Here is a 15,255-nt window from a genome sequence, read left to right as displayed (position 1 = left end):
GTAAAATAGTTCGAAAAATGGAAGCAATCTTTTGTTTTTGAACCTCCCGCCATCAGCAATGGCGCTGTCATCGGAAAATGGCCGCTTCTCCCCCCCCCCCAAACTGAACAATAGTTCGCTAGAAATCCATGACGTAACGCAAGGGGTAACGAAAAGCCTTTGGAGAAGAAAAGAAATAGACGAAGTTCCCTCAGTAGCCATTTTGTTTTCGACGGAGGACGGAATTCAGGTATTAAAAGTCAATGATAATTTACCTAAGCGAAAGATACATATTGTTTTACCGAAATTAATATCGAATGAAGAATTGATAACGAGTTATTCATGAAGAGAGTGAACTAAATAGTCTTGTATCGATATTATTGGCCAGTCATTGGTTCCGAGTACGTTCAGAGTATTTTTTTTTGGTAAGACATTTCGGTAGATTACTGAGGGTGTACTCAAGAGTGAATCAATGCTAAGATCCATTAGTCGGTTGTTCAGAAAATTTGAGCATGCGAATGAATACAAATCGATATGATAGAATTGTTCCGTATGCCTTGTGCAAATGACAATGATGGGGGTGACCAGGAATTCATATAAAGACACTTGAAATATAGGATAAAAAATTGCAAAACATAGTCGACATGAAAGAGGACACTTTCTCAGAACGAAAATATTCTTATTATTACAATAATAATTTTTTTTTTTCAATTTGATGAGATTTGTTGGTGACATTGACGGTACAGGGAAATTTCACCTGAAATTGGACAAAAAGACATGTTTCGCCCCAGGAATCCGCGAATAAAAACTATTTCATGAAATAAAAAGAGTTTTTATTTTGTGAAACTCAGAGTTTTGCTAGATCTTGAAAAATTTTCGTTTCTTCAATTGCGGGTGAACTTTCCCTGTCTTCTATTGCGGAGGTCACAATCCTCAAATCCTCAACACAAGAATAATTCTCCTTGAATCCGTTTGTGAAGTGGTAAAATGAGATAAATAATTTATTATTATTTTTTAGTGAATGAAAATCTCGTCACTGATTAATGTTTTGACCCAATCAGTTATAAGTTATCACTTTCATCGAAAACAATTCACTTTATATTCCCCAAGAGTGCATTATCCCGACTAGTATATTACGTCAAAAAACAATTGAAATACAATTTCATTACACTTTTTGAAAAATATCTCAGAATCCATGGCAGGTACCAAAAATTTGGAGACTTGTTTGTAGAGCAAAACGAAATCTACAAAAAAGTTTCTCAAATTGCGTGATCTTCTATATATTCAGAGATATTTTTCAAAAACTGATTTATTGCATTGGATAATTAATTTTTTCTCGATAAATATTTTCGAATCCGCAGAAGACAGCAGATTTATCAAAAAAACCTTTGTAGCTTCTAGTTAGCTCCACAAAAAGGTCCTCAGAAAAATTCACCTACCTTCCTTCACTGAGAAAAAAAAATTGTGCCAAATATCCATTTACTTCAGAGAAGTATTTATTTTTTCAATACTGTATTTCTCTAGTCGAGTTATTCCCAGGCAATCCTCATTAGGTTTCAACTGTGACAATCATATTGCTCTAAAAGATGATTATGTTGCACATGACCTGGATGAACTCGTTCCAGGATTATTCATTGTTACTATTGTTACTATTTCTTATTTTCTGGAGGAAAGAATTTCGACTAATTTTTTAATGTTGATAATTATTTAGGGAGTTCACTCAAGATTATAACTAAGATGATCATCTTCTAGAGTAATATAATTATCATAATTAAAACCTAATGAGGATTTCCTGGGCATGACTCGAGTGAAGAAATACAGTATTGAAAAAGTAAATACTTCTGTCAAGTAAATGGATATTTGGCAAAAATAATTTTTTTCTCAATGTTGAGTTTGAAGGTATTCATCCAAACTTCACCCCAAAGTATCAAGACTATACTCCGACCATTTCAATTCATCATCAAAATCTCCTACTCCTCAGCCATTCACGGTCATCAATAGCAATTTTAATCTAAAATGAAAAAAGGATGGAATTAAGAGAAATCAATTCTTTCAGTAATTGCCAACGTTTCGAACACAGAAAGTGTTCTTTATCAGGGTATTCTTTTATTCATCCTAAAATAAACTCAATGAATCTCATTCCACCACTTCGCATCTGAATCAAGAGCAATATTGTAAACCTCAAGAGAACTTCGGCACTTCGGTAGCGAAGCGGTAAAACGGTTCAAGTAGATTTTGGCTATTCGCCAGTTTTCAATGAATATCTCGAAATCTGAGGGAGATAGCAAAATCGTTGTCATAACCTTTTTTGGAGCCCTCAAATCGCGCTACACAAAAGCTCATTATGAAAATTTCATTAGCTTATTAGCCCTTAGATTCTGAGATATTTGAAGAAAACCCAACTAAGCGATTAATCGACTTAAGGATATCCAAGTACTTTAGCTATTTTTTGTCCAGTGAAATGCTTTTGTCCTTTTGTAGTCGAACGTCAGAGCTTTCATTTGACCCCCATTTAAGCCTAAGTTTCCGGACATTTTACAATGAGTTTATTATTTAAACTTTGCAGGTCTGAATTTAAATCTCGATATTGAACTGCTAGTAAACTTTTCCCAAATCTAAAAAAAAATTAGAAAATTTACTTTTGGGGGAAGATGGATGAAATTATTAAAAAATTGCAATTTTTGAAAATTACGAGTATTTTTTCTAAATAATTTATAAACAATCAATTTTCCACCATAAAAATCATTTGTTCGGTATCGTAACAAATTTATTCATATTCATAACTTTACTAGAAATCGATTTCACGCCTGAAAAACTAAGGTTTCCAAAAATTTAAACAATTTTAATTCTTTATTTATAAACATCGAGTGTTTAAAAAATGATAATTTTGTGCAAAATGTTATTTGAATGACGCTGAATATTCATGACTTTTTTCAAATTTTTTTCACGCAATTTACTTGACAAATTTTATGATCGAAAATGGTTGAATCTACACTTAGAGGAAAACACCAAAGTTCTCAAACAAGTCTTACTTATGCCCAAAAAATAGTTTGTTAAAAATGATCAAAAAAGGTTTTTTTGTCCTAAACATGCGAAGCGCCGATCGAGATTGAAAATTTTTGTTGCAAAAATAGATTTACTCTTTAAAAAATATTTACTCTCTGTGCAAGCAAGAAATATAATTTCTATCACTACTTCTTCGTTATTCGATGCTCCCGTACGTATTTTGCTTCCGGCAAATGCTCGTTTTATATGAAATGAGGGATAGTAGTCATTACGACTATTCAGTAATCACAGACAAAAAATAAATTCTTAAATGAAATAACAATAATGATATGACAGTAATCTTGTAACTTAGGGACAAAATATTTCATGATAACCATCCCTCTATAAAAGATATTTTTGTCCTGAAAAGGCACTGTCTTGTCTGAAAGATCCGCCTCTTGAGCCAAATATTTTGTTGTTCTTAAAAGCAGAGCAATTATTCATGTTTGAGACTGTCAAATTCGAACCAAACAATTATTATTTTGGCAATTTTCAACTAACGATTTTGTTGGCCCATGCAAGACTTGTTTGAGAACTTTTCTCATTTTTCTCTCAGTGTATAGGGTAAACAGACCAATTGCTGGACGGTTAAGGGAAATTCCAGTTTCATGGTAGGATCTAAAACAAAAGAATTACCTAAATGGGGATATGATGGTTTCCATACCTTCAAGAATGTTTTATTTAGCAGAAAAAAGTTGTTTGAAGTGAAAATAATAACACAAAGAATCATTAAATTAAGAAATAGTTGAATTCTCCCGAAACCCCTAATTTCTGGACGACTGGCCATATTTTTATTTATTTATTAAGGTGTTTCTTGCGGAAGAAGTAAATAATGACATTCCCCTGGAATTCATATAGAATGTTTATAATCACAATTGAATTATCTACGATTTTTTTTGAATTTTTTCAGGTGTCTTCTTTAAATTATTAAGGTACTTCCGCAGTAAGTATACTTGGTGAAAATTTCGAAATGGTATAAAGACACAATATTTGGATGATATGTTGTTGACCACATTAAAAAGATATTCCCAAAATTTCAAGTCCCTGGTCCACCCCATTTTTGAGATATGCATCGCCAAACATTCAATTTTTGTGTTTTTTCCATTGTTGACGATGTATATCTCGAAAATGGGGTGGACAAGGTACTTGAAATTTTGGGAATAATTTTTGAATGTGCTCAACAACATATGATCCAAATATTGCGTCTATACCATTTCGAAATTTTCATCAAGTATACTTACTGCGGAAGTTCCTTAACGATTAAAGTTTTATGAAGACTCTTATAAAGATTTTTCTATTTAGTCAAAAACTGCGCTACCATCTGAGTTGATAATATAGTTTCATGCTAAATAGAAAAATTTCCATAAGAGCCCATGTGTAAGCAGCGACTTTAATCCTTAATGATTAACCACTGTTTATTAAAAACCACAGATATAATATCGTTATTTTCTTTATATGCCTGTTTTTTTATGTAAATAGCTATAAATAATTGTAAATCATTGTTATACTCTTGAATAAAGACTTGATTAAAAAAAAACTTTAATCGTTAATAACTTGAAAAAGAAATCTGAGAAAATTCTAGGAAAATTCATAGCTAATTCAATTGTGATTATAAATGGGGAATCTCATTATTTATCTTTTTCGCACAAAACACCTTAAATGTCCATGAATAGAAAAAATAATTGATCACATGATTATACACGAGGAATACTATTGAAAGGTGAAATAATCAGTACAATTATTATTTTATTTATGAAATATTCAATGCAAATTGAAATCGTCGAGAAATTGACCTGTTTACCCTCGTGTGGTCAGTCCCAAACTGTAAAATATTGGATATCCTTAAGGATGTATTATACCCTTTTCGCCAAAATTCACCTTTTTTGCATTTTTCTGGCAAATTTTTGATCGGATTGACGTGAAAAAATATACTGTTTTTGCGTTTTATCGTTACTTAATGACTCACGAAATTTCATGATCATGCAATTATTTTTCTCCGTTTTTTCTAAAACTTTTCGAAAATTCACAAAACTTTAGAAAAAATGCAGGAGAATGATTGCACTACCATGAAACTTCGTGAGTCAATCAATAATGATACAACGCAAAAACGGTATATTATTTCGCGTCAATCTGATCAATAATTTGGCAGAAAGATGAAAAAAGCGTGAATTTTGGCCGAAAGGATGTAGTACATCCTTAAACCATTGTATCGCTTCGCTACCGAACTCGCCTCAACTCAATGGTCTCCCCGCTGCAATCACCCCCCGACCAAAAAGCTCGACGTATCGTATTATCGCTCTGTGCCACTAGTATCTCTCCACCTAAAAAATCAGCCATGATCCGTGCTAAAATAACACCAAAAAAAAGAGAGTAAACTGGTATGACCGACAGCAGAGCAAGCACCGTACTCATAGAAGGCAGTTTCTATCCTTGTAGGTGTCCCAAGGTGATACCGAGAGCCTGTGGACCCGACCGGGGGTGGCCCACATCCCGAATAACGATAATGGAGTCAAAGCGTCACGATCGAGGTCACCACTCGCGGTCAGACACACCGGAGCCTCCATCGCCACCGAGCTATACCTCAAGCCACCAGGAGACCCACAAGAGGTCCCACTCACGTCATTCCCCATCGCCGGAGCACAGAGCCGGCAGATCATCGCGGAACACATCATCCGAGAGAAGGCGAAGACGTAGAAGTAGCTCGAAGCAACGTTCACCACTGACAATATCCCGAAAACGTTCGCGATCGAGTGAACGCTCAAGGAGGCACTCGAGACGCGAGAGAACCCCCTCAAGATCGCGGGGCAAGAATAGATCGCGTGATCGACGAAGAAGTAGATCAAGAAGTGTCAGTAGAAGTTCAACCAACAGCAGAAGTCGAAGTAGAAGCAGAAGTCGAGGTAGAAGGGACAGGGACCGTCATCGAGAGGGCAGAAGACATCATCGTTCACCAGACTCGGATCATCACAGTGAACAAGTTGTGGTTATTCAGCCTGTTTTACCAGCACCACCTGTTGTTCCATTACAATCCAATGCCTTTGCCAATGATGGCAGCTTCATGGAGATGTTCAAGAAGATGCAGGAGCAGATGCCAGCAGTTCAGAAGCCAACGACGTCGACTCTCGAGGAGAAACCAGTGGCACCACCACCACTGATGGTGGGAAAAAGACGTGGGGGGAGAATTCTGAAGACTGGAATGGTTGCTAAACCCAAAACGGAGGAAAAGGGAGAACAGCCTAAGGATGCTTGGTCGTTGTACATGGCGGAGGTGAAGAAGTATCGGGAAGTCTGCTGTCAGGAGGAGGACAATACCAGGCCTCTTGTCAAATAATCATCTTCACTCGTGATGATTTTTACGTTATTATTATAGTCTTAATGGACAGTCAGGCAGAAGTATCAGAAGAAAGAGAGAGAACAGAAGAAAGAGGGAGAGTCAAATATTTCAATGATTGGTTTTATTATCTTTATTCTACTTCCTCTTTAGTGTAAACGGGGAAGAGACTATGAAGACAATTAAGAGACACGAGTGTTTTGGTGTTTTATTATGATAAGAGAATATTCATTATTACGAGATAATTGGTCAGAGCGAGATACGATGCGTACAGCTGTAATAATTCTTTCGTTGTTCATTCGTGTAACTGAAATGATAGAGAATAGATTGTATTGCTGGATAGACTATTTAAGGTGTTGTACTCACACTTTATCATTACGATTTATTGACAGCAGAAGGTTCGTAAGGAAACACTAGCAAGATGAAGAAAGAAGATCTGACTATGGAGTATGTGGAGAACTACAGGACGGTACCTTCCGATCCAAGGTTCCCCAATACAAATCAAACCAGGTAATTGTGGATGATCAACGGTTAGTTCAGTTCGAGTGATAATCGACTTCCTTGCATGTTTTTAAGAATATTCAAGTATCTTTTACAGTTTAGTATAGACCACACACTGAGAGAAAAACAGTCAAGTTCTCAAAAAAGTCTTGTTTGGGCCAACAAAATCGATGGTTGAAAGTTGCCAAAAAAGAAATTGTTTGATTCGAATTTGAAAGCCTCAAACATGAATAATTGCTCTGCTGCTCAAGAGGCAGATGGATAGATAGATAGATAGATAGGTATATAGATAGATAGATAGATAGATAGATAGATAGATAGATAGATAGATAGCAGCAATTTATTATTTCCCTGAGATACAAAAATCCCCCAAGGGAAAACCAATTTAAAAAATCAGATACAATAAGCAGAACAGATGTGGACGTCCGCATGAAAAGGGACCACTTTGGCACTATTGGAGTTATGTATATTCCCATAATTTTGATCTGATTCTGAACATTTAGAGCCCAGAATGAACTTGATAGCGTAAAGAGTGACGACGCTAAAGAAGATCGAAAAAATAATTTAAAATGGGTTTAAATGGGAGTTGGCAAGAGAAAAACGTGAGTATCTCGGACACTAGAATCGACAAAGTGGTCCCTTTTCATGCGGACGTCCACAAATAATTCACACGAGACAGTACCTTTTCAGCGTGAAAATATCTCATATAGAGGGAAATTTATCAAGAAATATTTTGTTCCTAAGTTACAAAATTGCTATCATATCATTATTATTATTTGATTTAAGGCCCGATTAGATTATCTTTCGAACGCGATCTTGGTTGTTTTTTTATTTTGACAATCTGAAAGGATCTCCAATTGCTATTCAGCTTTACATAGCCCTGGAGTCTCCAAAAATTATGATTCTACAATGAAAAAAACGTTGAAAAAAGGTTGAACATTTTCAAAGAGCGTTTTTGAATAACATTGGGAAATAAACCCAATAGGGAGGAAATTGCAAATTAATAATTTGATGTATCTAGTCGCTGTTAGATCGTCGTTTGTCACAGTAGTCAATGGCTGTCAGATCGCTAGTTACCATGATAAATTATCGATTTACTATTTCTTCTCTATCGGAATTATTTCTTAATCTTTATTAAAAACGCTCTACGAAAATGTTTATTTTTTTCTACTTTTTTTTGATTTTACAATTATAATTTTCAGCGACTCCTGCGTGATGTAAAATCCAATGGAAATTGTGATATATTTTACATTATGAAGATGGAAAAACAATCAAGATAACGTTCGAAGGATAATCCATCCGGGGCCTTAAGTCAAAATAACAAAACAAAAAATAATTAAATTAAGAAATAGTTGAATGCAGCCGAAATCCCTAATTACTGGATGACCGGATCATATTTTTCTATTTATTAAATGCCGATCAATAAAAAAAATGATTGATCACATGATTATACATGAGTAACATTACTGAAAAATGAAATAAACAGTACAATTTTCATTTTATTATTTATGAAATATTCAATGGAAATAGAAATTGTCGAGAAACTAGCTCCTGTCCAGAAATCGACCTGTTTATCCTAGATGACAAGTCCTTATGGCCCTGAATAACTGGAATTAATAGTGAAGAAATAAAACTATACGAGTCAATTTCGCTTGGATCGCAATTCGTTGAAAATCTCAAAATCGTAGAGAGATGGTGAAATCTTTAAAAAATACCATTTCATTACTTGTGCATAAAGTACAATTTTCCCACTTGCCACACATCGTAACGAAAAATAGCGTCGCTATTCGTGAAAAAAGTGTACTTCGACCCTTGGGAAGGTAGCGCTCGCCGAAGGCTCCGCTTCGCTCCGCGTCCGTGAATCTTTGCCTACGGCCGGAATGACAAAAAAAAATTATTTCTGACGAATATGATTGCAGCCATCCGCCTTCGGCTCATGTTGCAAACCTCATATTCGCCAGAAAAGTTTTTTTCGGCCTAATGACGAAATATACTATTCGTTACGAGTGCGGAAAAGAGTTTTTTGACTCGTGGGAGGTTAGCACGAGCCGAAGGCGAGTGATATAATCCCACGAGCCAAAAAACACTTCCCACGAGTATCGAACGATATTTTTCATCACAATGTGTGGAAAAGGGACGTTTTAGGCACGCGAAGCATGCCTAAAAAGTTGCTTCTTCGCACAGCGTGATGAAATAGTATATTTCATACGAGTGCAAAAAACATTTTTTTACGAGTTACGAACAATATTTTTCATCACAATGTGGCGAAAATTGGGCTTTTAGGCACGCGGAGCGTGCCGAAAAGTTCACTTTTCGTCACAGCGTGATGAAAATATTGTTATCGTCTGATGACATAATGTATGCACTCCTACCGAAATGTACTATTTTGTAGGGAAAAGCGAGATCTACAAAATGGTTTCATAAACATCCTGCTATCTCCCTGAGATTCAAAAATATTTATTAAACACAGGAATCAGCCTTGAAGTAAAGAAACAAGATGAGTCAATTGCAATCACTGTTACAAAAAAATTGAAATTCCATGGGCAGTTTAATAATAATTGTCAAGGGGTCGGGTGAATAATGAAATTTCAGATCAGGCTAGAATTGAATCAAAAACAAAAAATGTTCCAAAATTCAGTAGCGAAGCGATAAAACGGTTCAAGTCCTTCTTGATCATTGGTCATTTTTCAGTGAATATTTCGGAATCTGAGGGAGATGGAAACTTTTTGTCGAAACCTTTTTTTAAGCCCGCATTTCGCCCGAGAAAAACGGTCATTGTAAAAATTTCGTTATCTTCTTTAGATTTGAAGATATTCCTCGAAAACGTAGCTAAGAGCTAAGTCCACTTGAACCGTTTTATTCGCTTCGCTACTGAATAGAATCACATAGAACTTGTGCTATCCCTTGATAGGACAACGGAGATTCTTGAAGGGAGAGGGTAAAGAAAAAAAAAAGCACTGAAAATTCAATCGAGGTCTAAATTTATATGCAGGAGGAAGGCGAGAATTCGTCAATTTACTTGAATTATTGATTAAAACATGAATATTCAGTACCGAATAACGCAAAATTTTCAATGAATTTACCATTCAAAAATATATTAACCCGAATTTTCCTCATTTCTAGAGATTCTCATGGAATACAGGAACTGAAATTCAAAGTTTTCATTGATTTTGTTTTCATAAAATTGTGAATTTTCAATGACGAAATTTCTCCCATGTTGGTTGGATTGACGTATGGTAGCCTAAACAGCACTTTTATGAACGTTGATTAATTAGCCGAAATAAGAAGAACAATCTATTATTTCAACTAATTGATTAACCATCCAAAAATGCTGAGGACCGTCTAGGCCATATACATCCATTGAGCCATCATGAATATTTTAAAGGTAAAAAATCCCATTCAACAAAATTCTTTGAAATGTCAGTGAAACTGTTACTGGATAAAAATTTCCGAAAAATGATTTCTAACATCCATGATCAGTTTTTTCGAAATATCTTGGAATCTACGGGACGAGGAGGCAAAATGGATACTTTAGAATTTTTTTTCGAAAATTTTGAAAAAAAAACTCTGTAGCTCAAGAATTGGAGGCCCTGGACTATTTTTAAAATTTTAAGCATCTGCGGGGCAAACGGACAATAAACAATTAAATTTTTTGTACTAATTATTCGTTTTATAGAGATAATCGTTCTTCAATGTATGATAAATCTCACTCCAATAGACCGCGAATTGAAAAAGTCATAGTAGTCTCCCCTTAAAAAACGAAAATGTCCTGAACAAACACTAACAAAAAGTTCATTAAATTTAACGTTACGTAAATTTTGGTGTCCCCCCGACTTTTGTTTACTATTTCTTCTGTTGCACAGAAAAATTCCCAGCTTCTTTCAAATTTTTTTAATTTTAATTCTGAGTTTTAATTTTTTTCTTTTCAGTTTCTATAATTCTCTTTTTCAACTATTCGAAGATAACTTTTTCATAAGAGGTTTCTATTTTTTTATTTTTCAGTTTTTTATTTCTCAATTTTTTAGTTTTTTTTTTATCGATCAATTTGCAATTTTTCGTCGGGGGTTTTTAATTTTCAATTTTTCATTCTTTATTTTTCAGTTTCTCAGTTTTCTTATTTTTTCAGTGTTTCAGTTTTCTAGTTTTTCAGTTCCTCGGTTCTTCCGTTGCTCAATTCTTAAATTTTTGAATTTTTGAACCGTTTAATTTTGGAATTTTTACATTTTTGAATTTCTGAATTTTTGGATTTTAAACAGGCAATTTAATTGAAAACTTTTTCATCGGGGGTTTTTAATTTGCAATTTTCAAGTTTGAAGTTCCCCGCCAGTTTCTCGTTCCGGCCTAACTACCAACACATTTTTTTCACACCCAAGCAGCACAGTTCTGGAGGGTATATCTGCAAGTATACCAAAAAGGCTGTCTAATGTCTGTCCAAAAAGGTAACTTGTGTCTAGAAGTTACCTAGAAGTTAACTAAAAGTTATCATATGACTGCAAGATACCTTTTGGACGGACATTAGTCTGCCTTTTTGGTATACTTTCAGATATCTTTCGCAAGGTTTGCTACTTGGGCAGTTACTATCCTAGGGATATTTCGTTCAGCCTAGTGATTTTCGACGAATCATTTACAATTTATGATTTTTTGAGAGATTTGACTCATTAATCTCAACATTGGTGTGTCGGGTAGAATCCTGAAAGTGTTAGCTTTCGTTCACGTACAGCCACAACTATTTTTACTCAGTTTTCGTGAAGTAAAGTGGATTTAACCGCATGTAAATGTGCCCTAGGGACTTGTCAAAAGTCTATACCCCTCCTTTGGGTGTCGTCGGGGTAAAAACGTTACACTGGTTTTTTAAAGGGAAAATTTCAATAATTTGTCCATTACAACAACAGGGATAACAATGCATTTCATGCATTCCTTATGCATTCATGAAGAATCAATATATTTTTTACAGGAAAATAGTATATTTCGTAACGAGTGCAAAAAAGTGTTTTTTGGCGAATGGGAGGTTTATATCACGAGCCGAAGGCGAGTGATATAATCCCACGAGCTAAAAAACATTTTTTCACGAGTTACGAACAATATTTTTCGTCACAGCGTGATGAAACAAAATATAAGGCCTACCGAGCAAAATACCCTAGCGTAATAAACATTTTGCTATCTGCCTCAGATTCCGAGATATTCATTCAAAACTGAGCAATAATCAAAATCCACTTAATCCATTTTACCGATTCGCTGCTGAATTTATTCCTGAATTATGAGTCATTCAAAACATGTTTGAAGTGTTCATTTTCCCCCCACCTTCCCCTAATGGAAATATTTCCGGAAAAGTTCAACCGAAAGTTGAATTGACTCGTCATATTCTCAGATTTCACTTTATTATCGTCTTCAAACTTCAAGAGATCAAACTGTTGTCAATATTTTACTCATGAATCGTCGAATTCATCTCGCTTTGCAGGAACTGCTATCAGAATTACCTTGATTTCCATCGCTGCCGCAAGGTTCGTAGTGAAGAATACGAAGCTTGCCGCTACTTCAAGAAAGTCTACCAGATTCTCTGCCCAAATGCTTGGATTGAGAGATGGGACGAGCAGATTGCTGAGAACAGATTCCCAGGACGTATTTAAAAACACGTTCCCTTCTGAGCAATTTGTTGTATATTCCTTATCTATTAGTCATTTCAACTTATGCGCTGGTAATTCAGGAATGCTTTGAAAGAAACAACTTCGTTGAAGATAATGTAAACTTATGAATAAATATTCAGAATACAAAAGTCATTCATTGAGTTGTTCATTCTATCCTATTGAGATTATCTTCTCCTTGTTTTTCTTGAGTCTAATCAACCTGTTGCTTTTGTTGTTTCCATGCAAAAACGACTGAATGAATTTCAATGAGATTCTCACTGTTAAGGATATCCAAGTATCTTTTACATTTTCAATCATGAAATTTGTCAATTAAATTGTGTGAGAAAGATTTTTGAAAAAAATTAATATTCAGCGTCACTAAAATCACATTTTGCACAGAATTATTACTTTCGCTTCCGAATGGAAGTTTTGTAATCGTTCAAATTTAAGTTTTGGATTTTTTGTGCTATATCGACCCATTATAATCCAAAAAGTCCGAAAATGCATTTTTTAGACCGTGTCCGTCCGCATGTGTGTATATGTATGTGACAAAAGTTTTTCGTCAATTTCTCGCTAATGAATTGAATCTTTTTTTTCTCTTAAATGAAGGTATTCCTAAGCCCTATCTATCGTTATTAATTAAAATTTAATTCATTGATTCATTTTTGCTTCCGAATGGAAGCTTTGTAATCGTCCGATTTTCACATTCTCTAATTTTCATTGGAAATGATGTAGAATGGTCTGAAACGTAAAAATACGAAGTTTAGCGACCATATCCGTATGTCAATATGTCCACCGCCACCTTCCCGATGGTCAATTTTTAGAAAATTGAGTAATTAAGTGGCTAAAATAATTTATGTCACGCCGTGCAATAAGTCGAGTTTATCGCACGCTGCGCTTCGCGCAGCCTGCTCAAAACTCGACTTCTGCACGACTTGACATAAAATATTATAGAGCACTCGGTAATCAATTTCGTTTTCAACCAATGTGTGTACAGACCTCGCCTTCGGCTTGGCCTGTAAACTACACATTCGTTGAAAACGAAATTTGTGCCCTTGTACTCTAATGTACTATTTGAAACATTTGAAAGTTTGTCAGATTATAGGTCTTAATGAGGACTAACTCTGTGCACAATTTCAGCCCGATCGGTCAAGTAGTTTTTGAGATAAAGCGATTCGTTTTTAAATCGTTTTTCACGAATATCTTTAAAATTATTGGACCGATTTAGATTTTTTTTGTCAAAATATTCGTCTCAATGTCCTCTACCTACCGGCGACGGTGGCCGAAGCGGTTAAATTGCTCGGCTGGACGGCGGGACCCGTGCGGCGCGGTTTCGAATTCGGCAATTGCGATTTTTAATCTTTCGGAAACCGTCGAACGCAAGTCTAGACACCGAGAATCATCGGAGAAGTGTTAGGGAAACATTCTCCGATGAAGCTCGGTCGATGGACGCCCGTGTCGACCAAGGTTTTCCATGGTTTCCCTTGGTCACCAGGAGAGTCCGTACGAGGGGTACAGCTGGGGTATACAATGCGACACGGTTGGAGAGGAAGTCGGCCCATGAAACCGCAGAACATGTAAAAACCCGAATAGGGTATATATGGCAATAAAAAAAAGTAAAAAAAATGTCCTCTACCTAGATTAACAAAAACATATATCCGACCATACACAGTTGTTGAGATATTTACCCTCTTCTGTTTTTTCATTAAAATCCTTGTACGCGCGCTAACGTGTCAAAAATCGAGATATCAACTTAAAATTTGGACAAAATCTTCCTCCTGTGATAACAAAGTTTCGTATTGAAGATGGAGCTCAATCGCACTAGTAGTTTTGGAGATATTCAACTTTTTCTGAAAATCTATTATGTTGAATATCTTTAAAACTTCGCAAACGATTCCACTTATTTTTCTTTCAAAATATTCGTCCTAATGTCCTCTACCTAGATCAATCAAAACATCTATACCTGTTCATACAAAGTGTTCGAGATATTCCCCTCTATCTGTTTTTTCATTAAAATCCTTGTTTTTCCAAATACTCGTCCGATGTCTTCTATCTAGGTCAATCAAAATATATGTACCCGTTTATACAAAGTTTCGGAGGTGAATTGAAAAAGGGAATTGCTATGGATCCATTCGGAAGCTTACTACGAATGGAATTGGTAGAAATAAAAAATTAAAATACAAATAGCACATAAAGTAACAGTCACATGCCTTTTGCAATATAGGAGCGGTCACCTGCTTGTTTTAATTTTCGAATTTTTTCAAAATTCAGTTGTAACAATAACTATAGAAAATATTCTAAATTCATTGAATGACAGCTTAAAAAATTTATTGGGATGTCCTTTTGACCGAGTTCGAAGATGAAAGCGATAGCAACAATCGTTATTTTGATTTCTGTGAAATTTTCCCAAAATTTTGTATTTTTCGAAAATCAGAATAAAACAGATATCTCTGGATATTGCGCTTCAAATAAATTCAATCATAGCTTAATATGTTTGTTTCAATGCGACTATGATGAAGTTAAAAGGTGGTTACAACAGCTGTCTCGGTTAACTTGATTTTTAGGATAATTTTTGGAAATTTCGAATTTTTCATGAATTCCCATGAAAGTCAACTTTCTAATGGTTCCCTTAAATGGGATGTTTCGAATGATATAAAGAGTTAAACGTGGTTCATGTAGACGACGAACTTGTTGAATACGGAGCTGATGGAGAAACGCATTTCAATAACTGGGTAATCGTTCAACGAAAATATAAATAGCGAAACGTGGATAAAA

At 35.1% G+C, this 15,255-nt stretch overlaps 1 protein-coding gene across 4 annotated transcripts; it reads left to right on the top strand.

Moving 5' to 3' along the window:
* Nucleotides 1–132: 132 nt before the first annotated feature.
* LOC107044217 (cytochrome c oxidase subunit 6B1) lies at nt 133–12,633 on the top strand. Of its 4 annotated transcripts, none has more exons than XM_029126547.1 (3): nt 133–229; nt 6,751–6,865; nt 12,315–12,633. In XM_029126547.1, exons 2-3 carry the CDS (start codon nt 6,777–6,779, stop codon nt 12,481–12,483), a joined length of 258 nt encoding a protein of 85 aa, XP_028982380.1. In that variant the 5' UTR covers nt 133–229; nt 6,751–6,776; the 3' UTR covers nt 12,484–12,633. The 4 variants fall into 4 exon arrangements, with proteins under 4 accessions (XP_028982380.1, XP_028982379.1, XP_015121502.1 ...); XM_029126546.1 differs by having other exon boundaries at nt 6,748–6,865; XM_015266018.2 differs by lacking the exon at nt 133–229 and adding an exon at nt 276–404 and having other exon boundaries at nt 6,748–6,865.
* Nucleotides 12,634–15,255: the final 2,622 nt, after the last annotated feature.

This window comes from Diachasma alloeum, unplaced genomic scaffold (genome assembly GCF_001412515.2).
Source record: "Diachasma alloeum isolate Michigan unplaced genomic scaffold, Dall2.0 Dall_scaffold_00689, whole genome shotgun sequence".
Classification (NCBI taxonomy): Eukaryota; Metazoa; Arthropoda; class Insecta; order Hymenoptera; family Braconidae; genus Diachasma; species Diachasma alloeum.
Note: the sequence above shows the minus strand (reverse complement) of the source record. Positions and strands in the feature narration are given on the sequence as shown.